This window comes from Dendrobates tinctorius, unplaced genomic scaffold (genome assembly GCF_039654945.1).
Source record: "Dendrobates tinctorius isolate UK_male_01 unplaced genomic scaffold, ASM3965494v1 ptg000032l, whole genome shotgun sequence".
In the NCBI taxonomy this organism is placed as follows: domain Eukaryota; kingdom Metazoa; phylum Chordata; class Amphibia; order Anura; family Dendrobatidae; genus Dendrobates; species Dendrobates tinctorius.
The window spans coordinates 15,692,501-15,710,804 of NW_027361700.1; the positions used below are offsets into that span (position 1 = coordinate 15,692,501).

The 18,304-nt window shown below is 47.1% G+C and overlaps 1 protein-coding gene across 1 annotated transcript in view; it reads right to left on the reverse strand.

The window, feature by feature from the left end:
* Window positions 1-18,304, reverse strand: part of NPEPPS (aminopeptidase puromycin sensitive) — a 95,641-nt gene that overhangs the window by 19,128 nt on the left and 58,209 nt on the right. Inside the window, exons 5-6 of the mRNA XM_073572477.1 lie at window positions 17,898-18,005; window positions 9,575-9,775 (exon numbers count right to left, since the gene is read on the reverse strand). Coding sequence (XP_073428578.1) covers window positions 9,575-9,775; window positions 17,898-18,005 — 309 coding nt within the window. The remainder of the gene's footprint in view (window positions 1-9,574; window positions 9,776-17,897; window positions 18,006-18,304) is intronic.

Sequence of the window (18,304 nt, forward strand, 5' to 3'; positions counted from 1 at the left end):
TATCGGATCTGCATAGCATGCCCGTCAGGGCCCATCTGGTGCCAGCAGCTCTACTGGTACCCCTTCTACCTTGATTTTTCTGCTAACTCCTGGAAGCGATGGTAAATGAGGAAACAGGTATGCAAAGGCGAAACTGGTCCCCTGGTAGAACCAACGCCTCCACCCCGAACACTCGTGGGACCCGTGCCCGAGCAACGAACACGGGCACCTTGGTGATCATTTTGGACGCCATCAGATCTACATCTGGTGTCCCCCATCGTTTCAAATATGCTGAACAACCTCGGGGTGCCGGGCCCCTCCCCAGCCACGACCTCCTGTCGGCTGAGGAAGTAGACTGCCCAATTCTCTACCCCTGGGATGTGGCCCGCCGAAAATACCGCTGGATGTTCTCGGCTCACTGCCGGACGTGTCCCGTCTCACGCATGGTTGTCCTGCTGCGAGTGCCGCTTTGATGATTTACGTAAGCCACTACCGTGGCATTGACTGACTGACACTCCAAACGGGTGGTTCGGCTAGGAAGTGCCGAAAATACTGCAGCGTCCGCCGGACTATACGTATCTCCAACAAGCTGACCTGGAGGCGTGCCTCCTGTCGCGACCATTGGCCCTGAGTCCTGTGGTAATGAAACATTGCTCCCCAGGCCCAGGAGGCTGGCATCTGTTGTGACCACTAGCCAGTGCTCTGGGGGAAAAGGTTTACCCTGAAGAAGCGAAGATCTGACCGTCCACCACTCCAGTGACTATCTGAGCTGAGAGGATAGCTGGCACCGCTGATCGAGGGCAAATGGATTCTTATCCCAATCTAACAAGAGAGCCTGCTGTAGCGGGTGAAGGAAGGAAACTGGGCAAACGGAATCGCTCTCCTTGCTGCCACCATCTTCCCCAGCATCCTCATCCCGAAACGAATGGAGCGAGGAACTGGCTGCTGGAGCTCCCGGACTCCCTGCTGGAGCGGTACGGCTCTGTCTTGAGGGAGACTCACCAACCCTCGGGAGGTATCGAAGATCATTCCTAGGAAGAAAATCCTGTGGGTTGGGACAAGGGATGACCTTTCCCTGTTGACCAACCATCCTAAGCGGAATAGCGTATCTTAGCGTAATGCTGACATTCTCCTTGTCTGCTCAAAAAGAGGGACCCTTCACTAAGAGGTCGTCTAAGTATGCAAGACGACTATGCCCCGAGAGTGTAAGACGGCCCTCACGCCTATGCAGGTAGGCATCCTAAAAACCGACTTAGGCTATGTATTCTCTCTTCACCATGCCCGATATAACCGAACAAAGCTATTCCATCCTGAAATGTGTGACCCTGATGAACTTGTTCAGGAGCCTCAGGTTCAAAATCATCCTGACTGTCCCATCCCTTTCGGGGACTGTGAAAAGATTGGAATAAAACTTCTGAGCCCTCTCGAGCTCTGGTATGGAATAATGACCTGTCATCCTGGAGTGACCTGACGGCCCCCCGCAATGTCCCTGCCCTGGACTGTACCTTGGGAAGTTGGGCAGCCAAAAAACCGTCTTGGGGGTTCCTCAGACTAAGTCGTACCCGTAGACACTAGTTTCGTCCCCTATAAGTCGTGTGCTAACTCGACCCAGAATGACTAAATAAGAGCAGGCGCCCGCCTGCCCTGTTGATGTCGCCCATAATGCTCTCCGAGTCATTTGGCTGGGGGTTCCTGGCACCTCTCGACCTGGCGGGAGCGGAACCCTCCACTGGATTGGGTCTACCTGAGACCTGTCGCTCCCTGTTCTGGCTGGGGCGACTTGGACCGGCCGAACTGGCTGCCGCCGTCCCCCCGGAGTTGCGAAAGACCCGAAACTATGTCGGAAACTAGGAAAAAAGGTTGCCTGATCTTCTGCTGTGGAAGGAAGCTGCTCTTTCCTCCTGCCGCGTCAGAAATGCGCTGATCCAAATCTTTCCCCGAACAGGCCCTTAATACGGAAGTCAGAGATCTCTTGGAAATAGAATCCGTAAATTATTATTGAATTTATTGTCTGTACATGTCCCCGCTTAATTGTAAAGTGCTGCGGAATATGTTGGCGCTATATAAATAAAAATTAAATTATTATTATTAATCCTCTCGCCAAGCCCTAAAAAAAAAAAAAAAAAAAAAAAAAAGGGGGTCTCCTAATGGCTACCGCGTTAGCGGCTGCCGATGCTGCACAATTGGCTGCATCCAAGGAGGCATTGATCGAGTAGTCTCTGGCCATGGGAATCTAAATTGTGACCTCTAACACCTCCGCAGGCAGATCTCTATCTTGCAAAGCCTTATTCACTGACTCAGACCATGCCATCATGGCCTTGGTTCACCCTGTTGTAACGCATGACCCCAGACCTGCTAGCGCAGCCTGGTCTCCCATTCGGGTTCCGGCCAAGGCTCAAGTTACTTAGCGGCCGCCACCTGACGAATGCAGTCACGCTCGGCCTAGAATGGCGGGTGGCACCGCAAAGGAGGGGGCGAGCACTGAAGCTGACGCTTCAAACACACTAATCGAGCCAAGCTCTCAATGAGCCTATCAGAGGGATTCTTAATGGACCTCGAGGCCAGACGAGATACTGGTGGATCCACCCTGGTGATTCCGTCGCTCTCTTCTCTTTTTTTTTTTTTTTTTTTTTTACACACACAGAGTTCAGGGGCAAATGGATATCTTGCCTCCATAGTCCCTGACTCCTTCAAACTCTGGGTGAGTGCCAAAGACTCCGTGCGGACACCTGGCCTGTCTAAAGTCTACTTTATGGCTCAAGGCCAGGGTAACTTCATTCTCTACCCACAAGGTTTGCTTGACAGCTCCAATGAGGCTGTCTATTCCGGATATCCAGGTCCGGCGGAGCATCTGAGTCCCAATCCACACTCTGCCTGCTCCCAAACATAGGTGACAGAGAGTGATGCTGAACTCCCAGATGCCAAGGCACCGGGCAACCAGGAAAGACCTCGTGTAGGTGCGTTCCTTTGGCATCTGTTTGGCATGAGAGCGGCCCCTGCAGGCCGAGGGTTCTCGTGAGATGGAGGACCCTTCTCCGGGCATGAAGAGTCGATCGCCTTTGTAAGCGACGCCATAGTGATAGCCTTCCGGAGGATTTGGCTCTCTGGACTCAGCTACCGGAGGGGGGCTCCTGGGCACGTTTGGGCTTAGGTCTCCCATTTGGGTCCTGGCCCTGGCTCAGGCTGCTTAGCAGCCCAAGCTTCTCTACAGGAGATGTATGCAGCGTAAAAAACAAAAAAATTTAACAGTGTGTGCTTTACCCTCCGTGGCCATATTGCATGAGCCAGGTGTTTTTACTCCTTCTCTCTTCTTTTTTTTTTTTTTTCTTTTCCAGAGTGGGAATGGAGAGAGGGGGGGCAGGAGGGCACCCCCTGCGTGTCCAGCGTGCACCTGCAGCTCAGCTGCGCCTTACCCGCTCCTGCGTCCTCCACGCCACCGCTCCTCCGCACCTACCCTAGGGAGGTATCGCTCTGGGGCAGGCCGACCACCCTACCTCCTGCGGCCTATCCCACCCCGAAGCCGGGGCCTCAATTAATTCGGCGCCTGCTCGGCTTCAAGGAGCGGGCCGCCGGAAGTGACATCCCGACAGAGGCGGGACTTCCGCCGCGGCCTAGCTCCGGCCAAAGCTGCGGGCTCAATTTTACCCCTCCGCCCGCGGGATGCGGCCGAACCAGCGCCCCTCGACCCGTGCCCGAGGACGCCGCAGCGGCGCAGCCGCAAATGCTGCAGCAGCGCGACTGCCGGAGCGCCAGGCTCCGCAACAGGAGTGGTTGGAGGTGGCGGCGGAGGTGTTGGCGACGGCGCCAGCTTACCTGCAGGAGGAAGCACCGGGAAGGATTTGCTGCACGCTCCCAGCACACCGCTGCTGTGTCCGCATCTCTCTGCCCAGGAGCCCCACACACACGGCCGGTGATTCGCGATCTCTGACGACTCCACTAGGTATACCGGGGAGGAGAGGGATGGTGGGGGATCCAGGACGGTGCAGGCACCCTAACTCCGTCCAGCTTCGGCCGAGGAGAGGGACCGTCCGCCGCCTTGCAGCACCGCCGTCTAGCGTTGGTGGAGCAGTGGGGGCCGCACAGACTAGTCTTGTGCCTCTGTGCAAGCCCATGGTTTCACTACCTAGGGGTGGACAGGGCTAAGTCTGGCATAATGTCCCACGTCGCGGGAGAGGATACGTGGAGGGACACTCGCACGTGGTCGCCCGTTGATGGTTTGGGGAAATCGGATCCTTTCAATAGGATGCGTTGCCCCTGTCTTATCTTCATAAAATAAAAAAACAAGGAAAAAATAGATGTCTGGGGAAAAGTCCCAGAGATGTCCCTCGGTGCGGGAAAGGATACGCGGAGACGATACTCAACGCGTGCTTGCCCGTTGTTGGTTTGGGGAGATCGGACCCTTTCTATAGGATCCGTCTCCCCTGTCTCATCTTCATAGTAAACTAGAAAAAAATCGTCTGGAGAGATCCAGACTGCGTGTGCCTCCATAAGACACTAAGCAAAAAACTGGTTTCCGCCCGCAATCGAGGGTGTATGCGGCGGGGGAGGAGCTAACCTTGTGTTGTATTGCCTAGTGTCAGCCTCCAGATGGCAGTAGCATATACCCACAGTACCTGTGTCCCCCAATGAGACGAAGGAGAAAAAGTGAAAAGAAAAGTGTTGGGAGGCAAATTGACAGCTGCCGGATGTGAACAAGGGGGACTTAAAGAATGAGGGCGATGGCGCCAAAGAGTATATACCGTACAGTTGCTAAGGTGGGGCCCTGACATGGGATACTCACCACACACGGGGATATGAACACACACAAAATGCGCCACACACTACCACGTGCTTCAACACATATACCACCCTCAGCACACATTTCACCACATACAAGTCGAAACACAAGTCGCCACTCAAAACTCGCCATGCTGTCCCAGAGCTGTTTAAAAGATGAAAAATGAGCTGTGATTGGTTGCTATCAGCAACAGTTTTCTTTGTAGACAGTTGTGGTAACTGAGGCCTAATATTCTTATCATTTCTATGGTGTTATCGTCTATTAGATACACGGCTCAGCAGACAGTAACACATAGAATAGGATTAGATACCCAGCTCAGCAGTCCGTATCACAAAGGATAGGATTAGATACACAGCTCAACAGTCAGTATCAAAAACCGTGCATCTAATCCTATCCTTTGTATGTGCAATATAACCATTATAATCTGTTATAACTAACCACAGTTGGTTACTATGCCCAGGCAACACCAGGCTCTTCAGCTAGAGAGAGATATATATATCCGGATCTGGATGTAGGAGTCCATCCATACAAATGTGAACAACGACAAAGCAAAGTCCAGCAATAACGTGAGCAATCCAGGATGCTGTTAAAAATTTTTTTCTTTTTATTCATAAATCCATTAAAATACAATGGTCCAAGCAGTTCAAAACAGCAATAACGCAGGAAAGTCATGCAGATAGGACGACTTTCTGCACGACTGGCGGATAGCGGCGGATCCGTTGCTATCCGCTATTTTGACGCAGACAAAAACGTTTCATTGTCCGTCCACTGAGCATGCCCGGAAGAATGCCCGGAAGCATGCCCGCTTTTTGACACTGAGCATGCCCGGAAGAATTTCCTTGCCAGAAATTTAACCCCAAATTCCGTTCTGGCGGCAGACAAATTCTCTCTCAGACTTATTTTCCTTTAAATTTCAGTCACTCACTTACTAAAGCGGATCCGTCAAAAAAAGGATCCGGTGGCATCCGTTTGTGCCACAACGGAAATGGATCCGTTTTTTTCACAACCTGGCAGATTTTGACTGACGTCAAATAACTGAAATGTGAAACAGGCCTATCCTGTTACAAACTTCAAGTCTTATGGCTTCCAGCACCATATACAGTGCCTTGCGAAAGTATTTGGCCCCCTGGAACTTCAACCTTTTCCCACATATCATGCTTCTAACATAAAAGATACCAAATGTACATTTTTTGTGAAGAATCAACAAGTGGGACACAATTATAAAGTTGAACGAAATTTATTGGTTGTTTTAAATTTTTGTGGAAAGTCAAAAACTGAAAAGTGGGGCGTGCAATAGTATTCGGCCCCTTTAACTTAATACTTAGTTGCGCCACCTTTTGCTGCGATTACAGCTGCAAGTCGCTTGGTCTATGTCTCTATCAGTTTTGTACATCGAGAGACTGAAATTCTTGCCCATTCTTCCTTGGCAAGCAGCTCGAGCTCAGTGAGGTTTGATGGAGATCGTTTGTGAACAGCAGTTTTCAGCTCTTTACACAGATTCTCGATTGGATTGGATTCAGGTCTGGCCTTTGACTTGGCCATTCTAACACCTGGATACGTTTATGTGTGAACCATTCCATTGTAGATTTTGCTTTATGTTTGGGATCATTGTCTTGTTGGAAGACAAATCTCTGTCCCAGTCTCAGGTCTTTTGCAGACTCCAACAGGTTTTCTTCAAGAATGGTCCTGTATTTGGCTCCATCCATCTTCCCATCAATTTTAACCATCTTCTCTGTCCCTGCTGAAGAAAAACAGGCCCAAACCATGATGCTGCCACCACGTTTGACAGTGGAGATGGTGTGTTCAGGGTGATGAGATGTGTTGCCTTTACGCCAAACATATCGTTTGGCATTGTTGCCAAAAAGTTCAGTTTTGGTTTCAGCTGACCAGAGCACCTTCTTCCACATGTTTGGTGTGTCTCCCAGGTGGCTTGTTGCAAACTTTAAATGACACTTTTTATGGATATCTTTGCGAAAAGGCTTTCTTCTTGCCACTCTTCCATAAAAGCCAGATTTGTGCAGTGTGCAACTGATTGTTGCCCTGTGGACAGACTGTCCCCCCTCAGCTGTAGATCTCTGCAGTTCATCCAGAGTGAACATGGGACTCTTGGCTGCATCTCTGATCAGTCTTCTCCTTGTTTGAGATGGAAGTTTAGAGGGACGGCCAGGTCTTGGCAGATTTGCAGTGGTATGATACTCCTTCCATTTCAATATGATCGCTTGCACAGTGCTCCTTCTGATGTTTAAAGTTTTGGTAATCATTTTGTATCCAAATCCGGCTTTAAACTTCTCCACAACAGTATCACGGACCTGCCTGTTGTGTTCCTTGGTCTTCATGATGCTCTCTGTGCTTCAAACAGAACCCTGAGACTACCACAGAGCAGGTGCATTTATACGGAGACTTGATTACACACAGGTGGATTATATTTATCATCATTATTCATTTAGGACAAAATTGGATCATTCAGAGATCCACAATGAACTTCTGGAGTGAGTTTGCTGCACTGAAAGTAAAGGGGCCGAATAATATTGCACACCCCACTTTTCAGTTTTTGAATTGTCACAAAAATTTAAAATAACCAATAAATTTCGTTCAACTTCACAATTGTGTCCCACTTGTTGATTCTTCACCAAAAATGTACATTTGGTATCTTTATGTTTGAAGCATGATATGTGAGAAAAGGTTGAAAAGTTTCAGGGGGCCGAATACTTTCACAAGGCACTGTATATGCTGATGACACTCATATCTACCTCTTTGACCCAGACGTCACACCTCTCTGCTGTCCAGGATCCCAAGTGTCTATCAGCCATATCCTCCTCATCTTGCTTCCTCAAGCTCAATGTGGACAAATCTGAACTCATCATCTTTCCTCCATCTTATGCATCTTCCCTACCCGATCTATCACAATAAATGAAATCACACCTTTCCCCTATACTGGAAATCCGCTGCCTCAAAGTAACCCTTGACTATGCCCTGTCCTTCAAACCACATATCTAAGCTCTCGCCACCCCCAGCTGAAAATTATTTCCAGAATCCATCCTTTCCTCAACCTACTAAAATACTTGTGCATGCCTTCATCATCTCCTACCTCGATTACTGCAACATCCTTCTACCACTCTTGCACCTCTCCAGTCTGTCCTTAACTCTGCTTCCCGACCAATTCATCCCTCTCCTCGCTACTCCCCTGCTTCCCCCCTTTGCAAATCCTTCATTGGCTCCCATTCCCCACCATATCCAGTTCAAACAACACTGACCTACAAAGTCATCCATAACCTTTCTTCAACTGTGAGAGACAGAATCTTAAAAAAATCCAGAAAATCACATTGTATGATTTTTACATTTTATTGCATGAAATAAGTATGTGATACAATAGAAAAACAGAACTTAACCCCTTAATGACCGGAGCTTTTTTCGGTTTTGCGTTTTCGTTTTTCGCTCCCCTTCTTCCCAGAGCCATAACTTTTTTATCTTTCAGTCAATACGGCCATGTGAGGGCTTATGTTTTGCGGGACGAGTTGTACTTTTGAAAGACATCATTGGTTAACATGTCGGGTACTCGAAAATGGGAAAAAAATTCCAAGTGCGGTGAAATTGCAAAAAAGTGCAATCCGACACTTTTTTGTTTGGCTTTTTTGCTAGGTTCACTAAATACTAAAACTGACCTGCCATCATGATTCTCCAGGTCATTACGAGTTCATAGACACCAAACATGTCTAGGTTCTTTTTTTATCTAAGTGGTGAAGAAAATTCCAAAGTTTGCTTGAAAAAAAAAAAAAAAAAAAAAATTGTGCCACTTTCTAATATCCATAGCGTCTCCATTTTTCGTGATCTGGGATTGGGTGAGGGCTTATTTTTTCGTGCCGAGCTGACGTTTTTAAGGGTACTATTTATGTGCAGATACAATCTTTTGATCGCCCGTTATTGCATTTTAATGCAATGTTGTGGCAACAAAAAAAACGTAATTCTGGCGTTTTGAATTTTTTTCCCGCTACGCTGTTTAGCGATCGGGTTAATCCCTTTCTTTATTGATAGATCAGGCATTTCTGAATGCGCCGATACCCAATATCTGTATGTGTGATTTTTTTCTTTTTTAATGGTTTTATTTTTTTTCATATTTTAAAACTTTTTTTTAAATTTTGGCATGCTTCAATAGCCTCCATGGGAGGCTAGAAGCTGCCACAACTTCATCGGCTCTGCTACATACAGGTGATGAGCAGATCGCCTATATGTAACAGAATTAAAGCATTGCTATGAGCGCCGACCGCTGGGTAGCGCTCATAGCAATCCAGCATCAACCACCATAGAGGTCTCTATAAGACCTCTGGTTGTTATGCCAAGGCATCGCTGACCCCCGATCACGTGACTGGGGTCGGCGATGCACGTATTTGTGGCCGGAAGCGCTGGTTAAAGGCTGGTTTAACTAGTTAATAGGCGCGAGTGGATCGCGATTCCACCTGCGCCTATTGCGGGCACATGTCAGCTGTTCAAAACAGCTGACATGTCCCAGCTTTGATGCGGGCTCACCGCCGGAGCCCTCATCAAAGCGGGGGATCTGACCTTGGATATACCACTGCGTCCAAGGTCAGAAAACGGTTAATATTTGGTACAGAAGCCTTTTGTTTGCAAATACAGAGGTCAGACCTTTCCTGTAGTTTTTGACCAAATTTGCACACACAAACACAAATTTTGGCCCATACCTCCATACAGATATTCTCCAGATCTTTCAGGTTTCGGGGTTGCTGAAGCGCAACATTGAGTTTAAGCTCAAATACTTATTTTCCCCACTGTACATACATATACCAAAGCCAAACAACCAACCTCCAAGGCGAATTTTCCTTGCTCTGCTTTTCCAACTGGTGTGTAAACCCGGACCAGCACTCCATCAGCAGATCGAGTCTCTACGAAGTCATACTCCCCCACCACAAAGGCCACAAGATAGGTAGACATGACAGGGGTGCGTGCAAATTTCACTTCCACCAGGTTCTCATCATCTGGGTATGGCTTACGCTCAATCAGGTTCTAAACAATGTAATATTTAAAAATAAAAAAAAAAGAAAAGAAGTTTACACTATCACTTATAAAGTAAAAGAAATGAAAATCAACAACCATAAGGCAAATATTTATATGGCAGCATCCGAGAACTGCCACTAAACAGAGCCATGCTGGACCTGCAAACAGCTGATAGATGAGGTTGTTAGGCATTGGGTCACCACAAATCTGTTATCCTAATGATCCCTCCTCAATATCTGTTTCCAGAAAACCCCTTTAAAAGGGAATGTGTCACCAGAAAAAACCCTGGAGTTAATCTGCAGCTTAATAGCATTATTAACCTGCGTGGCAGTGTTCCGTTTCAGTCACCGCTCTGAGTATACAGAGGTGGGTCTGTAAAAGCACCCCTAAGTCCTGACTATCAGCCGGCCCTAATGTAGAGCCAGTGTCGGAGTGCGGTTACAGCCAGCACTCTCTATAACTATAGCGGTGACTGAACCAGTGCCTGCGCCTCCCCTGTGACAGAACCTGGAACGATGCTGAGAGGAATTTAGTTCATTTCTCCCAACAGCATTCGGCTAAGTGCAGGTGCCGGGCAGGTTAGTAACGCTATTAACCTGCAGATTAACCCCATATGTGAATGTTTATATAGTGTTTCTTTTCTGGCGACAGGTTCCTTTTAATATATTTGAGGTTTCATTTTATGCTATTGTAGGATTTAAATGCTTAAAAGGTTAAACGTAATATTACACAGGAATGGTGCCAGCTATATTATATTTACATCAGACTTACTGCTGTTTAATTACCTATATGCCACTATCAATCTCCAAAGCTTACTGATCTCCCCGCGATGCCGTTCCGGGGTTCCATTAAGTTGTCATGGTCTACTTAAAGGGTTATTCTCATCTCCAAGATCCTATCCCAATATGTAGTAGGAATAATAATAACAACAACAACCACCAACAACAACAAATACCTCCAATTAGAAATGTAGTTTAGTTTTTCTGATTTGCTGTCTTTCTTTATGTGCAGGGATTGCAGGGACCTTAGGTATTCATGGTTACGACCAATGATATAGTGACAGTTAGGTAGTTGCTAGTGGTCATAACCATGCATAACTAAGGTTGTGCAATGTCTGTATATGAGGAAAGAGACACAGAAAATCAGAAAAATAGAATTAGACTTGCCAGTAATTCGGTTTCTAGGAACCTTCCACGACGGTATACGGAGGTTGCCTCTTTGCCCTGATGGGGTCAGGAAACACAGAGAGGTTAAAAGGCCCTCCCACCTCCCAGTGACTTATAACTGAGACCAAAGAATTGGTTTACCTTCCGATTCCCAGATTTTTGTCCAGGAGTATAGGGTGGGAATTAGAGCCATCATGGAAGGTTCCTAGAAACCGAATTACCGGTAAGTCTAATTCTATTTTCTCTAGTCACCTTCCACGACTGTATACGGAGGAATACCAACTAATTTGGCACTAGGGAGGGACAACGGCCTGGAGAACTTTTTGGCCAAAGACCAGATCCCTACTGGATGATATATCCAGTCTATTATGCTTTGAGAAGGTATGCAGTGAGGACCACGTTGCTGCTCTGCAGATCTGCTCTGGAGATACACCTGCTTTTTCTGCCCAGGAGACTGAAGTGGGTCTGGTTGAGTGGGCCTTGATCCCCACTGGGGGAGGCATATTTTGAGTGATATATGCTTCCACTATAGTTTTTTTTTATCCAATTGGCTATAGTGCTCTTTGCCACCTTTTTCCCCTTGTTTTGGCCTGAGGAATGGACAAACAGATTCTGGTCGACTCTGCAAAGACGGGTTTGGTCCAAGTAATGCATAACAATGCGCCGGACATCCAGAGTAGGAAATTTTCCCTCTATAGCATTTGCTGGGTTTTGGCAAAATGATGGTAGGACAATTTCTTGGGAATGGTGGAACTCAGACTACTTTCGGAAGGAAGGAAGGATCGAGATGAAGGACTATTGAGTCGTCTCTAACAAGCAAATAAGGCTCCCTTATTGATAGGGCTTGTAATTCGCTTACTCTCCTGGCTGTGGTTATGGCTACCAAGAACACTGTTTTGTATGCCAGGTTTTGAGGAGAGCAGGAAGATAAAGGTTCGAAGGGTGGACCTGTGAGCCCCTGGAGCACCAAGTTCAGATCCCATGGAGGGACTATCGTTTGTTTCTTAGGATTTATTCTGATGGCCGAAATCATGAATCTCCTGATCCAGCGATGATCTGCCAGACCCTGGTCAAAAACAGAGCTGAGACCTGGACCTTCAGGGTGCTAGGTCTAAGGCCGATCTCTAAGCCCTTCTGTAAAAAATATAGAATTTGTGACATATTTGGCCTGAGCAGATCCAGAAAGTTAGGCAGACAAAATGATGAAAACTTTTTCCAGATTTTATTGTAGATAGCGTTCGTTACTAGCTTCCTGGATTTTTGTAGGGTAGCAATTACCGGATCTGACAAACCCTTGGATCTCAGTACCTGGGCCTCAGTAACCACTTCCACTTCTGAGGGTTTGAGTGAAGAATCGGCCCCTGTGAGAGGAGGTCGTCTTCTAGTGGTAAGAGAACCGGACCATCTACCTGCATCTCGACAATCAAGCTGAACCAACTCCTTTTTGGCCAGAACGGGGCTACTAAGATAGTCGGGGTCCGGTGTTCTCGTAACTTCCTCAGGACTTTCGCCAGGATTGGAATTGGTGGGAAGGCATAGGCTAGGTGGAAGTCCCAATTCTGGGCAAGGGCATCCACACCCCTGGAATTGTCTCTGGGATTTAAGGAAAAAAAAAAGGCTTCGACCTGCGCGTTTTGGTGAGAAGCAAAAAGGTCGATTTCCGGTAGGCCCCACCTGTCCACCAGCAATCTGAAGCTTCTGCTGTTTAGACCTCATTCCCCAGGATGGATGTCCTGGCGACTTAAAAAGTCTGCCTGAATGTTGGAGGTGCCTTGTAGATGGACCGTCATCAGGGACAACAGGTGTTTTTCGGCCCAACAAAATATTCAAGCGGAGATCCTTTTCAGGTTGCTGAATTTTGTACTGCCCTGGTGCTTGATGTGAGCAACTGTAGTCATGTTGTCCGAATATATTCGAATATGATGTCCCGTAATCTGGTGACCAGCCGCCAGGATGGCTTCTACCACAGCTTTCAGTTCCCTGAAATTGGACGATTTCCCGCTCGTTGTCTGATCCCAGAGTCCCTGGAACGAAATAGGATTTATCATCGCCCCCCCAGCCCCTTCTGCTGGCATCCGATGTGACTGTAGTCAGCGGGACCTGGTTCCAACTTACGCCTCTGCAGAGGTTTCTGGCGTTCATCCACCATGCTAAGGAGGCTTTTACTTGACCCGGCGCGTCCACTCTCTTGTTCAGAGTACCGGGATGACCGTTCCAATTTTCCAAGATGTGAGTCTGAAGGGTTCTGGAGTGGGCTTGGGCCCAGGCTACTGACTGTATAGACGCTGTCATAGAGCCTAAGACCGACATGCCTTCCCGTAGTGTAGGGGACCTCATGTCCCTGAATTTCCTGACATTTTACATTAAGGTAAGACGGTGGTCGTCTGGAAGGAAGGACATTTGTTTTGCGGAGTCAAAAAGAACCCCCAGAAACTTCTTGGTCTTGGAGGGCCTCAGTTGAGATTTTTTCAAATTTGGGATCCATCCCAGAGATCTTAACGTATCCAGAGTTTTTGATACCTGGGCTTCCAGGGTTGTCTCGGTGGAAGCTACTATCAGTAGGTCATCCAAGTAAGGCACTATACAGACGCCCTGACTCCGGATGAATGACACCGCTTCTGCCATTACCTTGGAGAAGAGTCTTGGCGCTGAGGAGATGCCAAATGGAAGGACGTTGAACTGATAATGCTCCACTTGACGACTCCCCGGTACCGCAAACCTCAGATACTTTGTATCTCGGGTGGATTGGAATATGAAAATAGGCGTCCTTTAAGTCGATGGTTGACATAAGGAAGTGTGGCCCGATCAGGGGGATGGCTGACCTTACGGATTCCATCTTGAACTTTCAGTATTTTATGTGCAGTTTCTGTCCCTTCAAATTTATGATAATACGGGCCTTGCCTGATGGTTTGGTTACCAGAAATAACCGAGAGTATTGGCCCTGACCCCACTCTGATTCTGGGACCGGGGAGATTGCGTTTCATCCCATGAGGTCTCTGAGACCTAACCGCAGTGTTGTCTGGTCTTTTGGGGTCGGAAGGCAGGTGACTTTTAGACCCTGTGGAGGGGAGGAGATGAACTCTATCAATAGGCCCTCCCTGATGACATTGAGGACCCAGTGAGAACTGGTGATGTTTTCCCACTGATGTTAATATTTTGAGAGTCCCCCCACCGGGTCGAAGTCACTGCTTCTCTGGTTGGGCCTGCTGCTGCTGTGGGACGAGAATATTTTTTCCTCTACCCTTCGCGTAGCTCCATCTCCCTGTTTTGCCTTTGCGTCTTGTTTGGGAAGTTTGAGTCTGTGGGGCACAAAAGGGCCTTTTTTTTTTTTTTTTTTTTTTTTTTAAAGGTTTTTGTTCTGGGAGAGCTTTTTCATGTCGGTGGCTTTTTCTAGTATCTCGTCTAGGGCAGACCCGAAGACATATTCCCCCTTAAAGGGTATGGCACATAATCTGGCCTTGGAGGTGATGTCACCGCTCCACATCTTGAGCCAGAGCGCTCTTCTGGCTGAGTTGGACTGTACCAGAGATCTAGCGGCCACCCTAATGGATTCCATGGAGGCATCCGCTAAAAACCCAGTAGCCTTATGTAGGATGGGTAGGGAGTCTAATAACTCACCCCTGGAGGTACCCTGCGATATATGGGTTTCTAGTTCCTCAAGCCAACGAGACAAAGCTCTAGATACGCAGGTGGAGGCGATGTTAGCCTTTAACGTGGACGTAGATGTCTCCCAAGATTTCTTTAGGAGACTCTATTTTTCTGTCCATCGGGTCCTTCAATTGTGAAGAATCCTCAAATGGGAGCGCAGTTCTTTTTGCGACTCCTGCCACCTGAACGTCAACTTTGGGGATGTCCCACTTCACAGAATCGCCTTCCAGGGGAAGCCTATGTTTCATTTCTGAGGGAGTGCTGAGGGGTTTTTCCGGCAGTTCCCACTCCTGCAAAATCATGTCCAATATGTTGGCATGCACTGGGAACCCTATGCGTTGGATCTCAGAGGCCCTGGGTGATACGGGTTCCTCCGATCTCCCAGAGGACGATGTATGAGATAGGTCGGACTCAGAATCGGAGTCTTCAACCTGCATTTTCCTTTTCTTTGCTGGAGAATGGGATGGTGGTAGTGGTGGCGGCGGAGGAGGAGTAAAAGCCGCTAGGGAAGACTGCACCTCTTGTTTGAACAGGGAGCGAATTTCGTCTAAAAGGGATGGCTGCTCAACTCTAACTACTTTGTTGGTGCAAGACCGGCAAAGTTTTTTATCCCATAATGAAGGCATTTTAATGTTACAGATTGGGCACTTTTCCCTAGTTGCGGCTTTGGGGGTAGACGTTTCTCCCTAAAACAAGAGGGAGAGAGAAGTCAGGACAAAGGGGGCCCCCTAAATGACCACCACCCTACGGACCCCCTCCCTGCAAACACTCACTGTTAGCAGGGGCAGCGCTGGGCTCTGCAGACGCAGGGCACGAACTGCTATCCATGTTGAGGAATTTGCCTTACCTCCATGTAGCCTTCAGCCCTTCAGCAGGGTTTTTATGCTCCTCAGAGCCAGCGCCTGCCCTCCAGCGTTGCAGTTCTTCCCCCTCCCCCTCCTGGGTCCAAGTGCCGGCGTTGGAAGCGGGCACCGCGCGCAGTATGGGGGGGCGGCCATTAGTCCTGGGAGGAGCGCCGATACCGGAAGTACAATTCTTATGGAACTAATTTATGGACTTCCATGCGCTGCTTGACAAAATATAGGATTCCAATTATGGTGGGAGAGTAATCATTTATTCCCAACGCATTTCGAAGTAAGAACTACCTCTTCCTCAGGGGATGTTTGTCATGCCCTGAGGAAGAAGTAGATCTTACTTCGAAACGCGTTGGGAATAAATGATTAATCTTTCACCATAATTGGAATCCTGTATTTTGTCAAGCAGCGCATGGAAGTCCATAAATTGGTTCCATAAGAATTGTTATATCAACGGTCACTTGTTTGACCTTTGGACGTGCAGAAGCTGACTACTAATCGTACATGCCTGATCTCTCCTGCAATAGGTGAGTGAATTTTTTTATATTTTTTATTATTACCCGGATAAGACCCTATTTGTGCTTTTTTGTTCCTATAGTGTACTATATCGATACCGGAAGTGATGCGTGTGATCCACTGACTTCCGGGACCCCCAGACGCCACGCGCTGGAGAGGGAGAGACCGGTGAGCTCCGGGAGGCCCCCGGTCAGGGATCCCTGGCCTGCTTTACCCTCTCTTGGGGGTGCGGGAAGGCCAGGAAGGGTCCCGAGGCCACCGCAAGCGGGGACGATGGGAGCAGCAAAGGAGAAGGCATGAAGCGACCACCGCTGCCCGGCAATACAGGCACAGCCTGTGAAGACGTCAGGTACTGCAGTCGCCGGCCACTACAGCACACGTAGACCTCTCCCTGCCCCATGGGGAACAGGAAAGAGACTGGCAGGTGGGAGGGCCTTTTAACCTGTTTCCTGTCCCCCATCAGGGCAAAGAGGCAGCCTACGTATACCGTCGTGGAAGGTGACTAGAGAAAACCATACTACATTTCTAATTGGATATATTTTCTAATATTATTACACCTACTACATATTGGAATAGGATCTTGGAAATGGGAATACACCTTTAAGGCTCCAGCTGACACATGTTGGTACTCCTGTTTAACCTAATTACAGGCTGGCATTCATAACAGAGAGCAGTTTTCACTACATACTTCAAGCAATTAGGCTAACAATAATAATAAACAGAACTCTTACTGTTTCTCTTATTTATTCTCATCTGGACTATTGTAACTCTCTACTAATCGGTCTCCCTCTTACCAAACTCTCCCCTCTCCAATCTGTCTTGAATGCTGCAGCCAGGATCATATTCCTCTCCAACTGTTACACGGATGGCTCTACCTTGTGCCAGTCGTTACACTGGTTACCCATCCACTCCAGAATTCAGTACAAATTTATTACCCTCACCCACAAAGCACTCCATGGCTCACCACCACCCTACATCTCCTCCCTCGTCTCAGTCTACCACCATACCGTGCCCTCTGTTCTGCTGACCTGAGGTTAACATTCTCAATAATCAGAACCTCCCACTCCCGTCTCCAAGACTTTTCACGTGCTCCGCCAATTCTTTGGAATGCACTACCCAGGTTAATACCATTAATCCCCACAATTTTAACTTTGGCAATTGTTACCATCTATCTTTCATGTCTCCCCTTTTCCTCATAGATTGTAAGCAGGGCCGTAATTCCGCTTGGTATCTGTTTTGATCTATGTGATTACTGCTATGATGTATTGTCTATTGTCTGTACAAGTCCCCTCTAAAATGTAACGTGCCGAAGAATATGTCGGCACTACAGAAATAAAATTATTTTTATTATTAATGATGATAATAATGATATAATCATCATCAATAATAATATCATCATCAATAATAATATCATCAGGAAAAAATACAGTGAAAAATAAAAAAAAGTTTGCAGAAAATTGAAAAAAAAAGTAAGCCACCACTTTCTACCCACCGAAAAAGTTCTAAAAAGCTCATTTAGTATTGCTACATCTATTACGGCTGCAGCTCGGCATTGTAAGCAGTGCGTAGATATTTTGGAACATTTCCTAATCATCTGCAAAATTTTGTGAAATTCCAGAAAACCTCTTTGAAAGCAATGCAAAAAAAACAGTGCCTGAATTGCATCAAAACATTCAGATAGATCTTTACTTTCACTGCTCCTGGTCTGGTATGATGGCGCCCTCCCACTGTGAACAGTCTAAAGCCTCATGAGGATTGAGCAATGGGGAGTAGTGTCACATATAATCTTTTGTTTTTTTCCTCATCCTTGAGTCATCAGGTAAGGGGTGGGGGTGGGGGTCACAATTTCACAGCAATGATAAAAACCATGAGTAAACGTGAGGCTAAATAGAAAACAATAATGTATTTGGCTTTATAAGATGCACTTGAGGAGTTAACAAAATTTACCATGTTTGACAAAGCTACACGATCTTTGGGGACAATCAGAATAACGTCAAAGGTTGCCTTGATAGCCGGTTCATCCCAGCAGGGAAAAGCTCTGCGAGCATCTGTGGCCTGGAAAAGAAAAAAACAGCTATATTTCATGCCATTAAGGGGAGGAATAAGGCAATATTAATAAAATAAGTGGTGACAAGCAATACACAGGAAGGACAATTATACAACTATGAACTAATATACAGTGCCTACAAGTAGTATTCAACCCCCTGCAGATTTAGCAGGTTTGATAAGATGCAAATAAGTTAGAGCCTTCAAACTTCACACAAGAGCAGGATTTATTAACAGATGCATAAATCTTACAAACCAAAAAGTTATGTTGCTCAGTTAAATTTTAATAAATTTTAAACATAAAAGTG